The sequence below is a fragment of the Filicampus tigris genome, chromosome 9 (genome assembly GCF_054856515.1).
Source record: "Filicampus tigris isolate MCC_2025a chromosome 9, RoL_Ftig_1.0, whole genome shotgun sequence".
In the NCBI taxonomy this organism is placed as follows: Eukaryota; Metazoa; Chordata; class Actinopteri; order Syngnathiformes; family Syngnathidae; genus Filicampus; species Filicampus tigris.
Genome location: NC_141225.1, coordinates 2,515,259 through 2,533,056, shown reverse-complemented (window position 1 = coordinate 2,533,056; position 17,798 = coordinate 2,515,259). Strand labels below are relative to the sequence as shown.

Here is a 17,798-nt window from a genome sequence, read left to right as displayed (position 1 = left end):
GACCAGCATTCCTTGCGGTATCTTCGCCTTTTTCGCCCTCCTCTACTCTTTCTCTTTCTGAGTAGAGAAATCAACAATGTGGCAGGAAATTTCAGCAATCACCTTCATATTAGCAATCGTTAGCGTGACTTCACCTGACCTCCTCGCGATTAGTTTATGAAAGCATCATGAGCAGCAAATGTATGATATCAAATGATTGTGATTATTATATGAATAAGTACTCCCACAGCTACAGTTCATATATTTTCTGATTTTCTGCTAAAAAAAACTGTGACTTAAAATAGATAGTCTGAGACTGACATTTTGAGTTGTTCAATATGTGTATCATCAAATTTAGAGCTAAACACAAGAAAAAGGAAAAAAATAGAACTTTCATTTATTTTGAGATTGTGACAAAAAGCAACTGGCTCTGATTTGGTGGAATGGCTCATATGATATAAATGTAAATATATATAATAACATACAAATTTATGTATATACAGTTCAAAATTAATTAGAGACCATTTGTAGGTGCGCTTTTTTGTTTTTCTTTTTTAAATGTTAAGGTCCTTCTCAAAAAATTAGCATATCATGAAAAGGTACTCTAAACGCGCTATTAACCTAATCATCTGAATCAACGAATTAACTCTAAACACCTGCAAACGGTTCCTGACACTTTTAAAAACTCCCAGCCTGATTCATTACTCAAAACTACAATCATGGGTGAGACTGCCGACCTGACTGCTGTCCAGAAGGCCATCATTGACACCATCAAGCAAAAGGGTAAGATACAGAAAGAAAGGATCTGATCGAATAGGCTGTTCCCAGAGTGCTGTATCAAGGAAAAAGTGTGGCAGAAAACGCTGCACAACCAGAAGATCTGACCAGACCCTGAGGAAGATTGTTGAGTAGAGCCGATTCCAGACCTTGGGGGAGCTTTGGAAGCAGTGGACTGAGTCTGGAGTAGAAACATCCAGAGACACCGTGCACAGGCGTGTGCAGGAAATAGGCTACAGGTGCCGCATTCCCCACGTCTAGCCACTTTTGAACCAGAAACAGCGGCAGAAGCGCCTGACATAGGCTCCAGAGAAGCAGCACTGGACTGTTGCTCAGTGGTCCAAAGTACTTTTTTTTGGATAAAAGCAAATTTTTTATGTATATATATGGAAATCAAGGTGCCAGAGTCTGGAGGAAGACTGGTGAGAGGGAAATGCCAAAATGCCTGAAGTCTAGTGTCAAGTACCCACAGTCAGTGATGCTCTGGGGCAGGGGTGTCAAAGTCAAATTGACGGAGAGCCAAATAAAAAAAATTGCGACAAGCCGAGGGCCGGACTGATAGAATGTTCATTGAAATTTTTTTTAAATGTCCGGATTGGATCTGGTCCTTCGCGCCTGCTGATGATGTCATGCTATATATTTCTGTAATCTATTTCTTTGCCTCTATGTTTGTCACCCCCCTGGCTGTTGTGTTTTTATGCCCGAGTTACTAAATGAAAAATAAAAGTACATTACTGCTACTTTTACGAGGCAGCTCGTACGTCATTTCCGCTTATGACCCGAGAAGAAGCCACTGCCCGTCTTGTGAAACAAGATCAGTGGAACGTTTGTGTTTCTCCTGCCACACTGGAAATAATTTTCTGGTTGACTCGGGCTGCAAGATTGTATTAACTGTACATAATGTGAAGTAAAACGGAGAGGATCATATGATTGGTATGATGTCTCCAGCTGACCCTATTTTAGAGTGGCAAGGTATGGATGTGGGTGCTCCTGTCAGAGAACACAGGCCCGTATTCCAATTGGCACGTCTATTTATTGTGGTCTGCAACAACACAGACAAAGAATAACCTAGCAACATCATCCAATGCATATCCATTAGTTAACAATATGCCTAAACATTACAGTTCACTGTATTAAGAAATTAAACAACCAAACAATGCATACAATACACATTCACACGTTTCATCACTAGAATAGTAAGCATACTAGCCGAAATAACTAACTAGTGTTCATCAATGTGACATCACTCACGAGAACATATCAAGGTTATTATGTACAGCAGTTACCTGACACGAACCTAAATTATTAAACTCACCTTTTAACATTTACACACAACAACAAACGTGGTGAAACACGGGAAGTCCGCAACTACTGAGTTTGCTGGTACAAACAAACTACTAGCTAGCTGTGCCGAAGGAGGAAAATGAAAAGCAACCACGTCTCTCGCTATCAACACTGAGCGCTTGAGGAGTGTTCAATGCCTGCTCACAGTGTGGGACATCTCAGAACTACATCGAAACTCAAATGAATTTATCAAATGCCAACAATTACGAATATTAAAACAACGTGGGATTTCTAACATGAAGTAATTCTTAATAAAGCGCGTTTTACTCCGAATAACCTTTCACCACAATCTGATTCTGAAAGCCACGAAAAGTGACGTGAAGTCTTCAGTCGGCACGTAGACGATCCTCGCAAAAGTTGCGGTAATGTTTGTCATAACAACAGCCTGGGGGCTGCAAACATAGATGCAAATAAATATGTCGGCTGCGGCCCATAGTAGCCGGTTGGACTAATAAAAACGTGATAATTAAACTACGTCTGTGTTCTTGGAAGACGCTACAATATATTTTAAAGCGTGACGTCATCGGCAGGCGCGAAGGACCCGATCACATCTGCTACTCACACCGGCTTGCTGCGGGCCGGATCTATTAATAAATCGATATCATCGCAGGGGCCGTAGAAAACCTTCTCGTGGGCCGGATGTGGCCCGCGGGCCTTGACTTTGACATATGTGCTCTGGGGTGCCATGTCTGCTGCTGGTGTTGGCCCACTGTGTTTTGTCAAGGGCAGGGTCAATGCAGCTAGTTATCAGATTTTGGAGCACTTCATGCTTCCATATGCTGAAAAGCTTTATGGAGATGAAGATTTCATTTTTCATCATGACCTGGCACCTGCTCACAGTGTCAAAACCACTGGTAAATGGTTTACTGACCATGGTATTACTGTGCTCAACTGGCCTGCCAACTCTCCTGACCTGAACCCCATCGAGAATCTGGGGGATATTGTGAAGAGGAAGTTGAGAGACACCATACCCAACACTGTGGATAGGCTTAAGGCCTCTATCGAAGCATCCTGGGCCTCCACAATACATCCACAGTGCCACCATCTGATTGCCTCCATGCCAAGCTGCATTGCAGCAGTCATTTCTGCAAAAGGATTCCAGACCAAGTATTGAGTGCGTAACTGACAATAATTATGTGATGGTTGACTTTTATTTGTATTAAAAACACTTTTTTTTTATTGGTCGGATGACATATGATAATTTTTTGAGATAGGGATTTTTGGTTTTCTTTACTTTTTTGCCAAAATCATCAATATTAAAACAATAAAAGGCTTGAACTACTTTAGTTGGTGTGCAATGAATCCAAAATATATGAAAGTTTAATTTTTATCATTACATTATGGAAAATAATGAACTTTATCACAATATGCTAATTTTTTGAGAAGGACCTGTATCTGATTGGGACTCGGGATCAGTAGATCCTTAAAACCAAAAACTCGGACTCGGGTCCAAAAAAGTGTGATCTGGATAACCCCAGTATATGCGTTAAATCTGTTATGAAGGAGTGAAGCATAATCCAAACATTTCATCCTTGTGTGTCCAGACACTGGAACAGGAAGAAAAGGACAATGAGGCTGTGAGTAAAATGATGGCTCTGGACCAGAAGAACCAGCTACTCAACCTCTTCCATGAGAAGAACCGACCAATCCTCACCAAGTGGCCCCAGGTAACAACATCAAACACCGTCAGTGTGCTGCGCTTGATAATAAATCATTTTTTCTTCATTGTTTCCAGGACACAGACATACTCTATGTTGTCCCTCTGTTTTTTGTGGATGAGTGGAGAAAATTTATCAGGTATGTTTTTCTAGTTACAAAACAAACACATTTGTATTTTTGTGTGTATCTATAGTGTTGTCACAATACCAAAATGATGACTTTGATACGATACCTGCATAAAGTACATTGATACCGATACTGAAACGATATCATGGCAAAAACCTAAACCATCAGTAAAAAAAACTGGAATTATAGCTCTAAGCTCAATTTCCAAGACACAGTGCCAATAGACTGGGAAAATGTCATGAGTGGTTTGGATAGAGCAGGGGTGTCCAAACTTTCTGCAGAGGGCCAGATTTGGTGAGGTGAAAATTTGTGGGGACGACCATCCAGCTTCCAGTTTCTTTCATTGTCATGGTGTTCGTTACCAGTCACATTGTCGTAATTTGCATGTTTCGTCCGGTAGTGACTCTTGATATTGAATTCCTTGAAACAGCCAGAGTCTCTTAGCGAACTAGGCAGACACGGTTGTTTTTCAGTGAAAAAGGTTTTGCCAATTTCTACTTGTCCTGGAAACAACGGCCCTCTCTGTCACCTTTGTTTTTTACTTCGCTACAGTCGCCCATTTTTAAAATGGGCTGGAAAGGGTCTACAAAGGTCATGTAGCGAGGGGTTCACTCTGACATCTCATACAATTTGAAGACTGGTGTGTTCGGAGAAGCAGAGCACGCTCTGAGTTTATTTCCAAAACCACTCGAGAGCGTGGCCACAGGTCTGCTGCCATCTTCTGCTGTAATACAAAATAGCTTTTTTTTCCATGTGTATTTTCTAATGTGGTCAACAGTATTGATGGACCATACATTACTCATTTAATGGCAGAGGCTAGGGCCGAATGATTTATCGTTTTGGGACCGAAATCACGATCTCAGACAAACGCGATTTCGAGATCCTCAAAGATGTGGTTTCTTTAAAGGGCACTCATCCCCCACACTCACCATTAGTGGCATGCTACTGTGGGCAAGTCCAACGCCGAACTGGTTAAAAAAAAAAAAGCGTTGTCCTACTACACGCTGTCGCCCGTACTCCCGGAAGTCATTTCGTTCGCGGCTGCTTGAATGCTAAGCGCTAAGCTAGCTTGCCCTGTAGAAGCATGGTCTTTATTTATACTAGGGATAGACCGATTATCGGCCGGGCTGATTATCGGGTCCGATATTTGGCATTTTGGCGATTATCGGCATCTGCCTTTTTTTTTTTTTATTTTAAGGCCGATAAATTTAAAATTGCTTTATTCGTGCTTGCTGCAGCATGCTTCTCTCTCTGTTTGCTGTACGACTGGCCCTGTCTGCATAGGCAGATTGGCCCTCCCAAAGCACCATCTGATTGGTTCCTTGTGCAGTGCGTAACAGCCAATCAGCGTAAAGCTGCGTGTTTGCTCTCTGCTCGCTCTCTTTCTCTGTCTCCTGGACGAGCCAGGCACATACACAACGGGAGTCGGCGAGTGAGAACGTAATGCAATAGACTTGGCCGAAATTTTAGTAAATGTCAGTCTACTATAACTCACTTGTAACATTAGTATGAGCCCTTTTATGTCATATAAACACAAGGGGCAGTTCTGCTCACCACAGTAAGCTGCCTTGCGGCTCAACCTAACCACTCCCCCAATGTCACAACAGTTAATTTCCTTTGTGAATGACATGGCTCCTGAGAGAAGTTGCTGATAATATCGGGAAACGGTGATAAAAGTAAGATGTGTGTGCGTGTTTGTGTGTAAGCCACGCAATGTAAAGCTAAACTCAACTTTATTCATAGAGCACTTTAAAACAACCACAGCTCCAAAAATTGCCAGCAAAGTACTGCATGTGAAAGTCCGGTCTTGGAAACATGCTTATTTTTCTGGCTAGTAGCTGCGTTGAGGTTTCACTTTTATGTTTTGGAACTTTAAAATAAAGATGTGTGAAAGATAAACATTTCAGTTATACTGTAAGGAGACGTTTGTTAGACATGCAGCTGAGCCTGGGAGCTCCCTGCACTTTTTTGTGAGACTTAAAACAAAGTTGTCTATTTTTTAAGATCTAGAAAAGCCTTAACATCTTGTAAATCATTAAAGTTGTTTAATAAACATGGTCTTAAAGGCATTTAAACTAAGTCAAGTGTTGGAGTTTTTATTTTTCATAAATTTGAGACCATTTTACCCCTTTTTTCTACAAATAAATAACGGCTTCAAATATTGGTTATCGGTCGCCTTGACTACTAATAATCGGTATCGGCCCTGAAAAAAGCATATCGGTCTATCCCTAATTTATATTATATGTAAGTCCATACAAAGCAGCAACGAGCTGCGTGCTGAGCATCATTTCCTCCGTTGTGACAAATAAACGACCCCACTAGCTATGGCGTTAGATTGATGCCACAGGTACGTCAGCGTAATGTCAAATACCGCGTACAAAAATGTGTTTCACGTGTATGTAATGTGAAATACCATGTACAAAAAGTGTAGCGTACAAAAGCATGTTTTGTGCGTCCAAAATTGTGTATCGCGTATACAAAACTGTCCACATGCACGCACAAGATTGTTTTTTACACTTAGTTCTTCTCTCTACTACGCGTACAGTACGCTGATTCACGCTTACGATGCAGGCATTATAAATGTGCCACAGTTCTTAAACAATCGGGAGTCGGACAGATGGCTGGAACTGCACAAATGGACAACAATTTGGGCTTTTAAACAGATTTGCTGCTATTAATATCGTGACATGAGGATGACGTTATCGTGACACTTTTAATATTGCGATATCACGATATTGCCATTATTGTGACATTCATATACATACAGTTCCAAAATCCCATTTGCGCCCCTGTTTCAGTCACATGTTGCACATGGAATACCTGCTTGGGCCATTTATGTTGTATTTTTTTTATTTAATTTACATCACGGGATTGTTAAATTATGTTATCTATCATTCATTCCTTTCTTGCTCACATGCTTTTTTTTTTTTAATTTTGCTTACTTTTTATTTCTTTTCCTTCCTTTTTACTGACAGAAGACCCACCAAATCCTCTCCAGTGTCCAGTGTGGGCAACAGTCTCTTGGTATGTCCACATGGAGGCTTCATGTTCACCTATGACTCCCTGATCAACGGAGATGCACAGCAGTGAGTTTGAATATCTAACGTATGCCCTTTACTTATATTATACAAGGAAAACCATTTTGAGTGAGTACGTGGACAAAAAATAAGGGAAAATATAACTTTTGCCCAAAAAATAAGTTCTTGCAACAAAACACATTTTGATATGCTAAAAAAAAAAAAAGCTTCCTAGTCTGCAAAAACTACAGCTGAGCCGAAAACTTGCCATTACGTGCTTGTAATTGTGGCCCAAATCTAACACGAGACTGTGTTAGACACAGTTTTATTTGTATAGCACATTTTATACACAAGGCAAACAACAATGGTACGATACCTAAAATAATTAACAATCAGCTAAAAAGACATTCAAAGGCAAAGGAAGGACAATAGAACTAGCTTACCAAGACTTATTAAAAGAACAGGACAACAATTACGTGCATTTACAAACAAGATTTAAAGGCATTTAAAAACGAAGTTCCCTCTGTCCCTCGCTGATTCTCCATCGAACCAGCACTCCTCGCTATGGCTGCTGGAGGCTTTGTCACAAGAATTGGATATGTGAGAAATGTCTTTCCATTACACGTTTGTAATGTACTTCTATATCGACACCTCTCAAAAACCACCTCATGAAAGCGTCAAAACATTTTGGCGATATTTGAGAGTGTTTTTGAAATTTCTGTTTCCATTACCAGTTTGCAATTGCGCACTTTGCATTTTGTGCATTTCTGAGGGTGATGGAAACACAGCTAGGGTGTAGCAACTTTTACAGATTGTTGCACCCTCCTATCTTGTATGCATAAAATAATATGGTGTGGGCAAATTTGATTTTTATTGCAATGTGAGATTATGCCTACCACAATTTCAGTATAATGGACAATGATGACAAGTCTGATAAAATTAGTGAATTATTACTGTGGAAAATTATGTTAATTATGTTGGGAAACTATTGATGTTTCTGTCTCTGCTTTAAATACACAATCATTGTCCCCTTTTCTTGAGCTGGTCAAATAGTGTTCCACTTTGTTACATATCACACACACAGCAGGAGGAATATGTGTAACAGGCAGTAAAAACCTTCCAAAATAAAATATGTAAAATATGTCATTGACATGTCTGCTAGTAATGATCTCTCGAATGCCATTGAAAAACTCCATAACCCTTGACAAAAGTATTTTAGCACCGTTTTTCTGCTTTGATTATAAATTTGATTACTTCACAGTAATGTCTGGTGACAGTTCATGTGCTTGTTAGTTCAACTATTTGCAAGTAACTATAAAACAGATAGCCTTTTTCAAATTGCGGGGAAGCATGCCCCCCCCCCCCCCCAAAAAAAATGGTTCAAAGTAAGTTACCATTAAGCCAAGATTTTTAAGGAGACTGCTTACTCTTTAAACACTTATAAAATTGTCATGAATAATCTGAATGTGGGCTCATGCTGTTTGGTTTGTCCTGCGCAGCATTGCTCTGCTCTGGCCGAGTGAATGGGATGTAATTAGCAAACTCTTCATTGTGGACCAGCCCATCTCCATCCACTGCTTCAAACAGACCACACCTACGGGTCCCACCACTAAATACACCACTCAGCCTGGTAAGAGTACAAAACAGGGAAAGTGTTTCAGAGAAACAATTTTTGTTATCCTTTAGTTTCACTGAGCAACTCATGCATCTGTTGCATCATGATGTACTGTAGGAATTAGCTCTATATGTTGTAAATATTGAAATATGTGCATTGCCACACAAAGAAGATGAAATCTGTTTGGGGAAAAAAAACAACAACTAATTAACGACCAGAACCAGCGTGGCCAAGTCAGCTATGAAATGAAGAGAAAAGACTGTTGGAAATAATTTATTCCAACTTGATTTACATTGTAAGCGTAGCCTATGCCTCTGATAAGTGTTTGGTACTGTTTAGAAAGCTTTGAAGGCCCTGACAGCATGCTACTGGTTTATTTGTACGCAGCGATTAACTGTTGAGCAGTCTAGGGCGTAACCTGCCTCTTACTGAAGTCAGCGGGGATAGGCTCAAGTTATCTGCAATCCTAATGAGAATAAACCAAACAGAAAATGGATGGATAGATAGTACCGGTAGTAGTGACTTTCTCCCTTCAATAATAGCAGAGCTGGGCACTTGACCCTTTTTTGCCGGTCTGGCCGCAACCCTCCACCCTTGACCTGGTTACCCTTTCGGCCGCGATCCCCCGCCCCGTTACAACAAGAAGTTACTTTTTTATTTTGCACACTTCCCCTTCTTCACGGCCTTCAAAATAAAAGCATACCAGCAAACCACTATACAACAGCAGGTTTGCTACGGCATACTTCCGGAAGTAGGGAAGTGTGTGCGTGGCATGTGTCGCAGACCTGTCGCCAACAGCACAATACGTCTGTCGTGTGAATCAATGCGGCAGTTGTCGCTCGCGCCGACGCGTGAGTAGAAAGAAGCCTAAAAAGAAGCCTTTCACTGAGTAGGCTGAGAAGAAATTTGGCCGCCTCGCAACCACGTCAAATGCATGAGGGCTGATTAGTGGGCCGGATTAAAATCCACTTCCGGCCATGCTTAGTCCAGCCAATTTGTCACCCCCCACCCCTCCGCCCCAAAAATGGGCATCTGACCGGTCCGGCCCAGGGACGGACTGCCCAGCTCTGCATAATAGTAATCATCAGGCGAGGAAGGCAGCGGGTCCAGATGGCATCAGCCCCCAGCTCCTCAAATCCTGCGCAGACCAGCTGTGTGGAATTGTCCAGCACATGTTCAACCTGAGCCTGAAGCTGGGCAGGGTCCCCCAGCTATGGAAAACATCCTGCCTGGTCCCGGTGCCAAAGACCCCCCACCCGAAGGAGCTCAACAGCTTCAGACCAGTGGCGCTGACGTCTCACCTGATGAAGACCCTGGAGAGACTGGTCCTTGTCCACCTGCGCCCCCTGGTGAGCTCCTCAATGGACCCACTCCAGTTCGCATACCAGCCTGGCATCAGTGTGGATGATGCCATCATCTACCTCCTCCACACTTCACTCTCCCACCTGGAGAAGGCGGGGAGCACTGTGAGGATCATGTTCTTTGATTTCTCCAGTGCTTTCAACACCATCCAGCCCACCCTACTGGGAGACAAGCTGGAGCGGGCGGGGGTGGCGCACCACCTCACCACATGGATCCAGGACTACCTCACAAACCGGCCACAGTATGTGAGGACACAGGACTGTGTGTCTGACGTGCTCCTCTGCAGCACGGGGGCCCCACAGGGAACTGTCTTGGCTCCCTTCCTGTTCACCCTCTACACCTCGGACTTCAACTACAACACCCCTACCTGTCACCTGCAGAAGTTCTCTGACGACTCTGCGATTGTCGGCCTCATCACAGGCGGAGATGATCGGGAGTACAGAGAACTTACTCAGGGTTTTGTGGACTGGTGCCAGCAGAACCGCCTCCTGATCAATGCGGGGAAATCCAAAGAAATGGTGGTGGATTTCGGTAGGCGCCAGCACTCTTCACCTGCACCAGTGAACATCCGGGGAACAGATGTTGAGAGAGTCTCAACTTACAAGTACCTGGGTGTTCATCTGAACAATAAACTGGACTGGTGCGACAACACAGACGCCCTCTATAGGAAGAGTCAGAGCAGACTCTTCCTACTCAGGAGACTGAGGTCTTTTGGGGTTCAGGGGACACTCCTCAGGAACTTTTATGACTCGGTGGTTGCATCGGTCATCTTCCAGGGAGCGGTCACCTGGGCAGGCGGCGTCTCGGCCCGGGACAAGAAGCGGCTGGACAAACTGGTCAAGAGGGCCGGCTCTGTCCTGGGCTGCTCCCTGGCCTCTGTGGACTCGGTGGGGGACAGGAGGATGTTGGCCAAGCTGTCATCAATGCTGGGCAACCCGGACCACCCCCTCCAGGGCACCCTAACAGCACTCCACAGCACCTTCAGTGACAGACTGTTACACCCTCGCTGTGCAAAGGAGAGATTCCGCCGTTCCTTCTTGCCTGCTGCTGTCAGACTCTTTAACAAGAACATTGTGTAGTCTCTACAAACTGGCGGTCATTAGTGCAATTGTGCAGTCCTGCACCTGAGCTCGTATCGTGCAATACCCAATATTCCCCACTACTGTAATACCGTGCAATACTCAACATTCCCCACTACTGTTAGTCTAGTTTTATTTTTATCCAATGCTGTTCCTTACATTTCACTACAGCACTGCAGCACTGTCACTTAGAGTATTTTTTCCTCTGTACTATGTACAGGCCGAAATGAGTGTTCCTCATATTTTTTATGTAGATGTAGGTTGGTGTGTATACACATGTGTATATACACATGTTACTGCGTATATCTACATAGGTTTGATTCTAAATGTTTGCCGTCAATGTTATACATTAATGGCCACATTATGCCGCCGCCCCTGTGTGACCTATATCTTTGCTACTGTAACAATGAAAATTTCCCCACTGTGGGATCAATAAAGGCATTCTTATTCTTATTCTTATTCTTATAATGCTTTTACATTGTGGTTCACCGACCCCGCAAAGGGCGACCGCTGCCACTGAGGGGTGCCAGCCGGGGCCGCAGCTGGGGAGGTTGGCGGAAAGGGCCCGCCTCATGTGTGAGTCACTGCTGTGACCCACACGTATTGGCACGAAGTGGGCGAGGGGCTGATCGACAGGACTAGCCAGTGGGGATGAGCTGCTGTGCATTCGCGCCGCAACTTCGATGACATGAGAGGCTGCGCACCGTACGCACATGTTATCGGTCCTTCATTCGTGCTTCTTTCGTGCGGCTAACTGGGAATCAAAATTTAGCACTGACATTCTAAATTCTGAATGATTCCTTGAGAACCAGAATGATGGTCCCAGTTCCACTAGATTCTTGGTTATCCATGCCGAACCCTAATCTCCATTCATCCACAAAGTGACCTACGCAGTGTGATATCTGGGCCTGTTCAATTGAAGACAAAGTTGACCTTGTAAACAAATGTGCAATTTAATTGTTTTTGTTTTGCCGTCAATGTTGTTGTTATTCATGGTGTGTTGCCTGTCTATGTGTGGTAATGTATTCAGATCTCTGCTGGGAGTGCAGAGAGGGGTTCCTATTCCAGCAACAGAAAGACCTGAGAGAGTACACCCAAGCCACAATTTATATCCGCAAAATCATTGAAGAGAAAAGGGTATGACGAATCCATACATTTGAATGAAATGGTTGATGAGTCAAAGACTTTTGCTATTGCTACTATTGATGTGCGTGCATCCAAACATCTAAATGACATTTGATTTTACGTTTTGATTAGATGATAAAAGAAGCCGTTCCAGAGTTGAATGCCAGCAGCTCCGAGGCAGAGGAGGAGAAGGAAGAGCAACCGAAGGTAGCTGAAGAGAGAGATCCAGACTTCAGCCAGGTAAAGAAGCACTGCAGCGCTGTCACAGTATGAATTCATTGATCATGTCTATACTGAAGAGATCAACATTCATCTCATTTGTCTTCTCAGAAGTCACATTTAGCAGGTGTGTTAGCAGCCCAAAGCCAGTGTTTTGCTTTGACTAGGCAAAATTAGTCAACAACAGCACTTTGGAGTATACGGCTGATTTTGGATCAATTCAAAGTTCAAATATCTGATGGGATTTATCAGAGGAACACCTGAACATGTTAGAATTTTCCATGCTACACTTTAAACAGTTGCCAGGTGAATGCCGCGTCACATCTGAAAATGGGAATCCTCGGTTGCCGAACTGCGAATGTGCAATTGTCAACTGTATAATGGATATTTTTGCCTCAAAAGTCTATACACAGCACCCCATAATTGCATTTTGAAACAAGTATTTAAATTTGTTTGCAAATTTATTTAAAATTTGAAAATTGCAAACTCAAATTGCAAATTGTTTCTTCAGACCAGTCCTCTATCCACAGAGGGATGCTGGAACTGAGAGACTTTGTATCAGGTTCTTGGTCACATCTCGAACTATGGCCCTTCTCCCCCGATCACTCGGTTTAGAATGGGCAGCAGCCATCTCTAGGAAGATTCTTGGTGGTTCTGAGCATTTTCCATTTATGAATGATCAAAGCCACAGTGCTCATTTGGACCTTCCAAGTGGCAATAGGTTTTTTTTTTGTTTTTTTGTTTTTTTTGTGCCTCAAGAGGATCCTGTCTTGGAGTTCTGCAAAAAATGTGCCTTTCAAAAATTAATGTCTAATCAACTGAATTCAGTTCAGGTAGACTTTAGCTTTAGAAACATCTCATGGTCAGTAAAAACAGGTTCATGGCAAAGGCTGTGGCGAATACTTGAGTACACACGATTTCTTAGTTGTAGTTTTTTTTAACCAATTTGCAAACATTTTTCATTTTAGTGTGTTGTGTGTAGAATTTTGATAGCATATAATGAATACATTTGGGAATAAGGTTTTAACATAACAAAATGGCCAACATGCCCCCACTGCCCCAAAAGAAAATTAGAAAATATTGGGGGTAAAAAAATACACAAATAGGTGAATCCACAGGTACCAAACTGCAAGGATGCAAGGGCCCACTCTAATTGTATAATTTGTATTTATGATATTCAGTCTTGTTATTGTTATTTTACCAGTCAGAAGATGGTGCAAAGCGGCTTAAACTAAGTGACGGCAGCACCCCAGAAGGAGTGGCTTCTCCAGGAACCAACACCACTAAACTCGGTGGAATCAGGAGAAGCACTCGACACAGGAAACTCAGAGGTGAAAAAGCCCTCATTGTGTCTGCAAATCAGACCCTCAAAGAGCTGAAAATTCAGGTAAGGAAAATAGCATTTTAATGAAAGACAATCATCCGGGAATTCCTGAATCTTAAGGATCGAGGTGTCTCCTATTTTGCATCACTAATTTACAGTCTTGTAAACTTTGCACTTAATCATTTTCATCAGAACTGTAAGGTAGCAGAGCAATCTGGATTTAATTTGCTGTTCCTGCAACTCTTTAGATTATGCATGCCTTCTCTGTGGCGCCGTTTGACCAAAACCTCTCCATTGATGGGAAAAGTCTGACCGACGACTCAGCCACTTTGGGAACTTTGGGTGTCATCCCAGAGAGTATCATCTCTCTTAAGGTAAGCAGCACACACACCACTAGGTCACCCTTTATGTCACTCAATTGCTCTTTGGTTTGGGTTCCACATAAATTTGTTAGATAATCACATTTAAAGGCATTTCATGCTGCTGTGTTATCTCAGGCTGATGAGCCAATAGCTGATTTTGCAGCCATGGATGACGTCTATCAAGGTGAGTAACTACTAATAGAGGTGTGTTTGAGTGTCAGATTAAGAGATGAGACTGAAGATAGAAATCGAGGGTGTTTTGTCTCCTGTTATTAGTAATTACGCCGCACAGGCTGACGTGAACTAGGAGAGAAACAGGCATTCTGGAATGAGCTAGAGAGAGAGAGAGAGAGAGTAGTGATTGTGGCAGATTGTAATGGACGTTGGATGTTGGTAAGGGTTTATGTTATCTTTGTGTTTTGGTCTCAAAATAAAAAACGCTTAAAGTGACCCCAGGTTGGTTCATCTACCCGTTCTTAACATAGCTGATATCCCACATTAAGATACAATGCCCCATTTAATACACTGGTAATTAGAATTTGGTAATATTGAAAACGTATCTGGATCAGGATGTTGCTTTGAAAACCCGGCCTGAAAGTACGACAGGTGACCTGATCCTGGATAAAAAAAAAAAAAAGGGGGATTTCCAAATCCATATCATTTTGATCTATATTGTTTTTTTGTTTTTTTTAACACATTTAACGAAATGATGACAGAAAATTAATGAGTGGTAGGGGGAGAGAGTAGCCAGGCAGCATAGTATGGTGGAGTTTAACGAAACTTTGGTGGTGAAGAATATAGAAAACCTTTTGACACCAGTCCTGGTACTTTACAGACATACCTGCTCTATTAAAGTTAAATCTATTCACGTATTACAGCAGTAATGTAAGTCTTTTTTCTAACACTGCTTACCACCACCTAATTTATAGTGGGAATGCCAGAAGAGGGGTTTAAAGGTAAGCATTTTTCACACCATCTCTAAATATCATTTTATTGGCAATGTATCTGCGCCAATGCTTTTTATGTATCAAAGCAAAACATGGATTTATAGATTTTTTTTTTTTTTGTGCAGGCACTGGACTTCTTGGACATTGAAGACAATCTATGGTGTAGCCATGTTTGACTTGGACAAGAAATACTTGAACTTATCAAGTGATCAAGTGTCTATGTACAAATAAGTGCTTTATTATTTTTCAGTAGCCATTGTTAAATGGTGACAGTTACTATGCTGAAAGCCTGCGATTTATTTTTCCTGCTTAAAGCGGAAGTCAACTCAAACATACTTTTTTCAAGAATATGTTCCCAGCAGGCTCACCATTCTGATTCATATTGCGTTTGTGCAATATGAGTTAAGCAGCAAAATATACCCGTTTTTAGCCATCTCTGGGGGCAGCCATTTTGTCTTCTGTCGACTGAAAATGACATCACAACTGCTCGCAGTGACCAATCACGGCTGACCTGTTTTCTGAATCTGAGCCTTGATTGGTAGTTGTGAGCAGTTGTGATGTCATTTTCAGTCGACAGAAGACAAAATGGCCGCCCCCAGAGATGGCTGAAAACAAGTGGATTAACACTTATTCCACAAACTCAATATTTATCAGAATGCCTTGTTTCAACTAGTGGGCTTGCATAGAACATATTCTTGAAAAGGAAATGTTTGCGTTGACTTCCGCTTTAAGGCAAGTTCTCAATCATTGTATCTGGACTCTTGTTGCACTTCTGCCTCAATGCAGATTAATACAATTTAGTGTATATGTTGTTCCTTCCATTTAGTTCTACAGTTTTTGTCTTTTGGCATTTTAAATTATGGAAGAAAGTTCAGTGTTCTGTTAATGTGGAAGGTTGTATAACTTGTATTCTCACTTGAGATTATCCAGGTGTGTTACGTGAATGCACAAGTATGTAAAAATGATTGTTACCTCACCATATGTATAGCAGTTATTTCCTACAGAAATGTTAGCAATGCAAACCTTATTGGTTGAACGTTTGGAACTGAATGCAAGCAGTGATGTGTACTGTTATTTTAATAACTGTTATGTTGATAACAGGCACTGTTATTTCTTATTGACAATAAAGTTATTTTTCAAATCATTACTCATATAATTCTCATCCACAGTTATTCAGTTCCCATTACAAATTATATTTTCAAAGGTCGAATATTTTAACAGTGATAACTAAAAGTATTGTGTAATGACCCAAAAAACAAGAACAATTTAACTGGCTCTGAACATCTAATATCCCACTGGCCATTTTTCTTAATTTGCTCTCTCAATTGAATGTGTACGTTTTTCCTATATACAGTATTTGATATACAATAGGGTTTTAATGATTCTGAGTATGTGTACTGTCACTGAAATTCCACAAACTGCACCAGAGTTTTAAGTTCGAAAAAAAACGTATCATTGTGAAAGTATGTAAAGGTAAGTTTCTGATTGCCATATTAACATATGTGAATATAAAATTTAGCTCTTATTAAAGAGAAGTCTTGATAAAGGAACAATGTCACATTTACTGAAGCCTTTAAAGGACCAGAGTTCCAGACATACTTGGAGGATCGGTCCTTTCAATTCCAAAAATATTCAGAAAGGTGCTTTGGTAATTTAAAAAAACATTTTATTTTAATGTAAGGAAACAGTACAGCATATGGATCGTGGCTGATGTTTGTGCCAAACAGCAGTTCAGAGTACCCACTCATTTTGGAACCCTTGGCGGGGGTGCTGGACAACACTCATGCTGCGGACTCCATCATTATTTTGGGTGACTTAAAAGGCCCAATGCGTAGGATTTAGTGCCATCTTGTGTCGAATTAATAGAATGCAATAACCTAAGCTCGAAGTGCATGCATTTTGAAGTGTGTGCACTACGGTGCCTCAGAGAGACCACACGTCGCAAACCTACCACCAATTTCTTCAGCAGAGGTACAGCGGTATTTTGCCAGTTGGTCCTCTGTCTGCAAGCTAGGCACCCTTCCGTCATCGTCCCTCCGTCTTTATTCATAAAAAATAATAGACCTCTGACCCGTCCACCCTCATCCTTTTAAAGCGCTTCCATCTTTACATTCCCTCAAACGTCCGTGCATGATGTGACATTATTTGAACCTCATTAGCTGGCTAATTTTCTATTCACATCCACTTAGCGGCTGGGAGTATCCGTCACCCAAGATAGCATTTAGCCAGGGGACATCACGAGAATATTTAAGATTGCGTTAAATATTAATATTTAAGATTGCAAAACTTAAAACAACACACACACAATAAGTTTTCAGTTTTTATTGCGTTATTTTGCAACAAAATAATTATTGCAGAATAACGCAATGTTACTTCAGGAGAACAAAAGACTTCCACTTCTGGGTAGCTTTAAGTGTACGATGGCGCTTGCATGAGCATGAATGACAAAGATTTTTATGCTCTAGAGATGTCCCAGAGAAAGACATACTTCCCTTGCAAAGGAATAAATTATCTACTAAATCACAAGTGCTCAAGTCGGGTCCTCAAGAGCTCCGATCGAGCCTGTTTTCCATCTCTCCCTTCCTGCAACACACCTGATTCAAATGATCGCGATCGTTACCAGGCTTGTGCTAAGCTTAGTGATGAGTGGATAATTCGAATCAGGTGTGATGCAGGCAGTCGGAGATGGAAAACAAGCTGGATAGGGACTTTTGAGGAAGGGACTTGAGCACGCCTGAACTAAATGTTAACAGTTAACAAAACAAAATAAAATAAAACCTTTTTCCTCGTCAGTGGAATCCATGGTATTACATGTGTTCAACCACTTGAGGGTAGACTATGTGTGTGGTATCGCAGAAGAGAA

The 17,798-nt window shown here is 41.7% G+C and overlaps 1 protein-coding gene across 3 annotated transcripts in view; it reads left to right on the top strand.

Moving 5' to 3' along the window:
* The window catches only part of usp48 (ubiquitin specific peptidase 48), a 55,318-nt gene extending 39,236 nt beyond the window's left edge, over window positions 1-16,082 (top strand). For all 3 annotated transcript variants that reach the window (XM_086041039.1, XM_086041038.1, XM_086041040.1), the window contains exons 18-28: window positions 3,645-3,767; window positions 3,836-3,897; window positions 6,861-6,971; window positions 8,402-8,532; window positions 11,989-12,095; window positions 12,216-12,323; window positions 13,507-13,689; window positions 13,875-14,000; window positions 14,124-14,172; window positions 14,918-14,944; window positions 15,061-16,082. In XM_086041039.1, the coding sequence (XP_085897165.1) occupies window positions 3,645-3,767; window positions 3,836-3,897; window positions 6,861-6,971; window positions 8,402-8,532; window positions 11,989-12,095; window positions 12,216-12,323; window positions 13,507-13,689; window positions 13,875-14,000; window positions 14,124-14,172; window positions 14,918-14,944; window positions 15,061-15,083 (1,050 nt within the window). In that variant the 3' untranslated portion in view covers window positions 15,084-16,082. The remainder of the gene's footprint in view (window positions 1-3,644; window positions 3,768-3,835; window positions 3,898-6,860; window positions 6,972-8,401; window positions 8,533-11,988; window positions 12,096-12,215; window positions 12,324-13,506; window positions 13,690-13,874; window positions 14,001-14,123; window positions 14,173-14,917; window positions 14,945-15,060) is intronic.
* The last annotated feature ends 1,716 nt before the right edge of the window (window positions 16,083-17,798 follow it).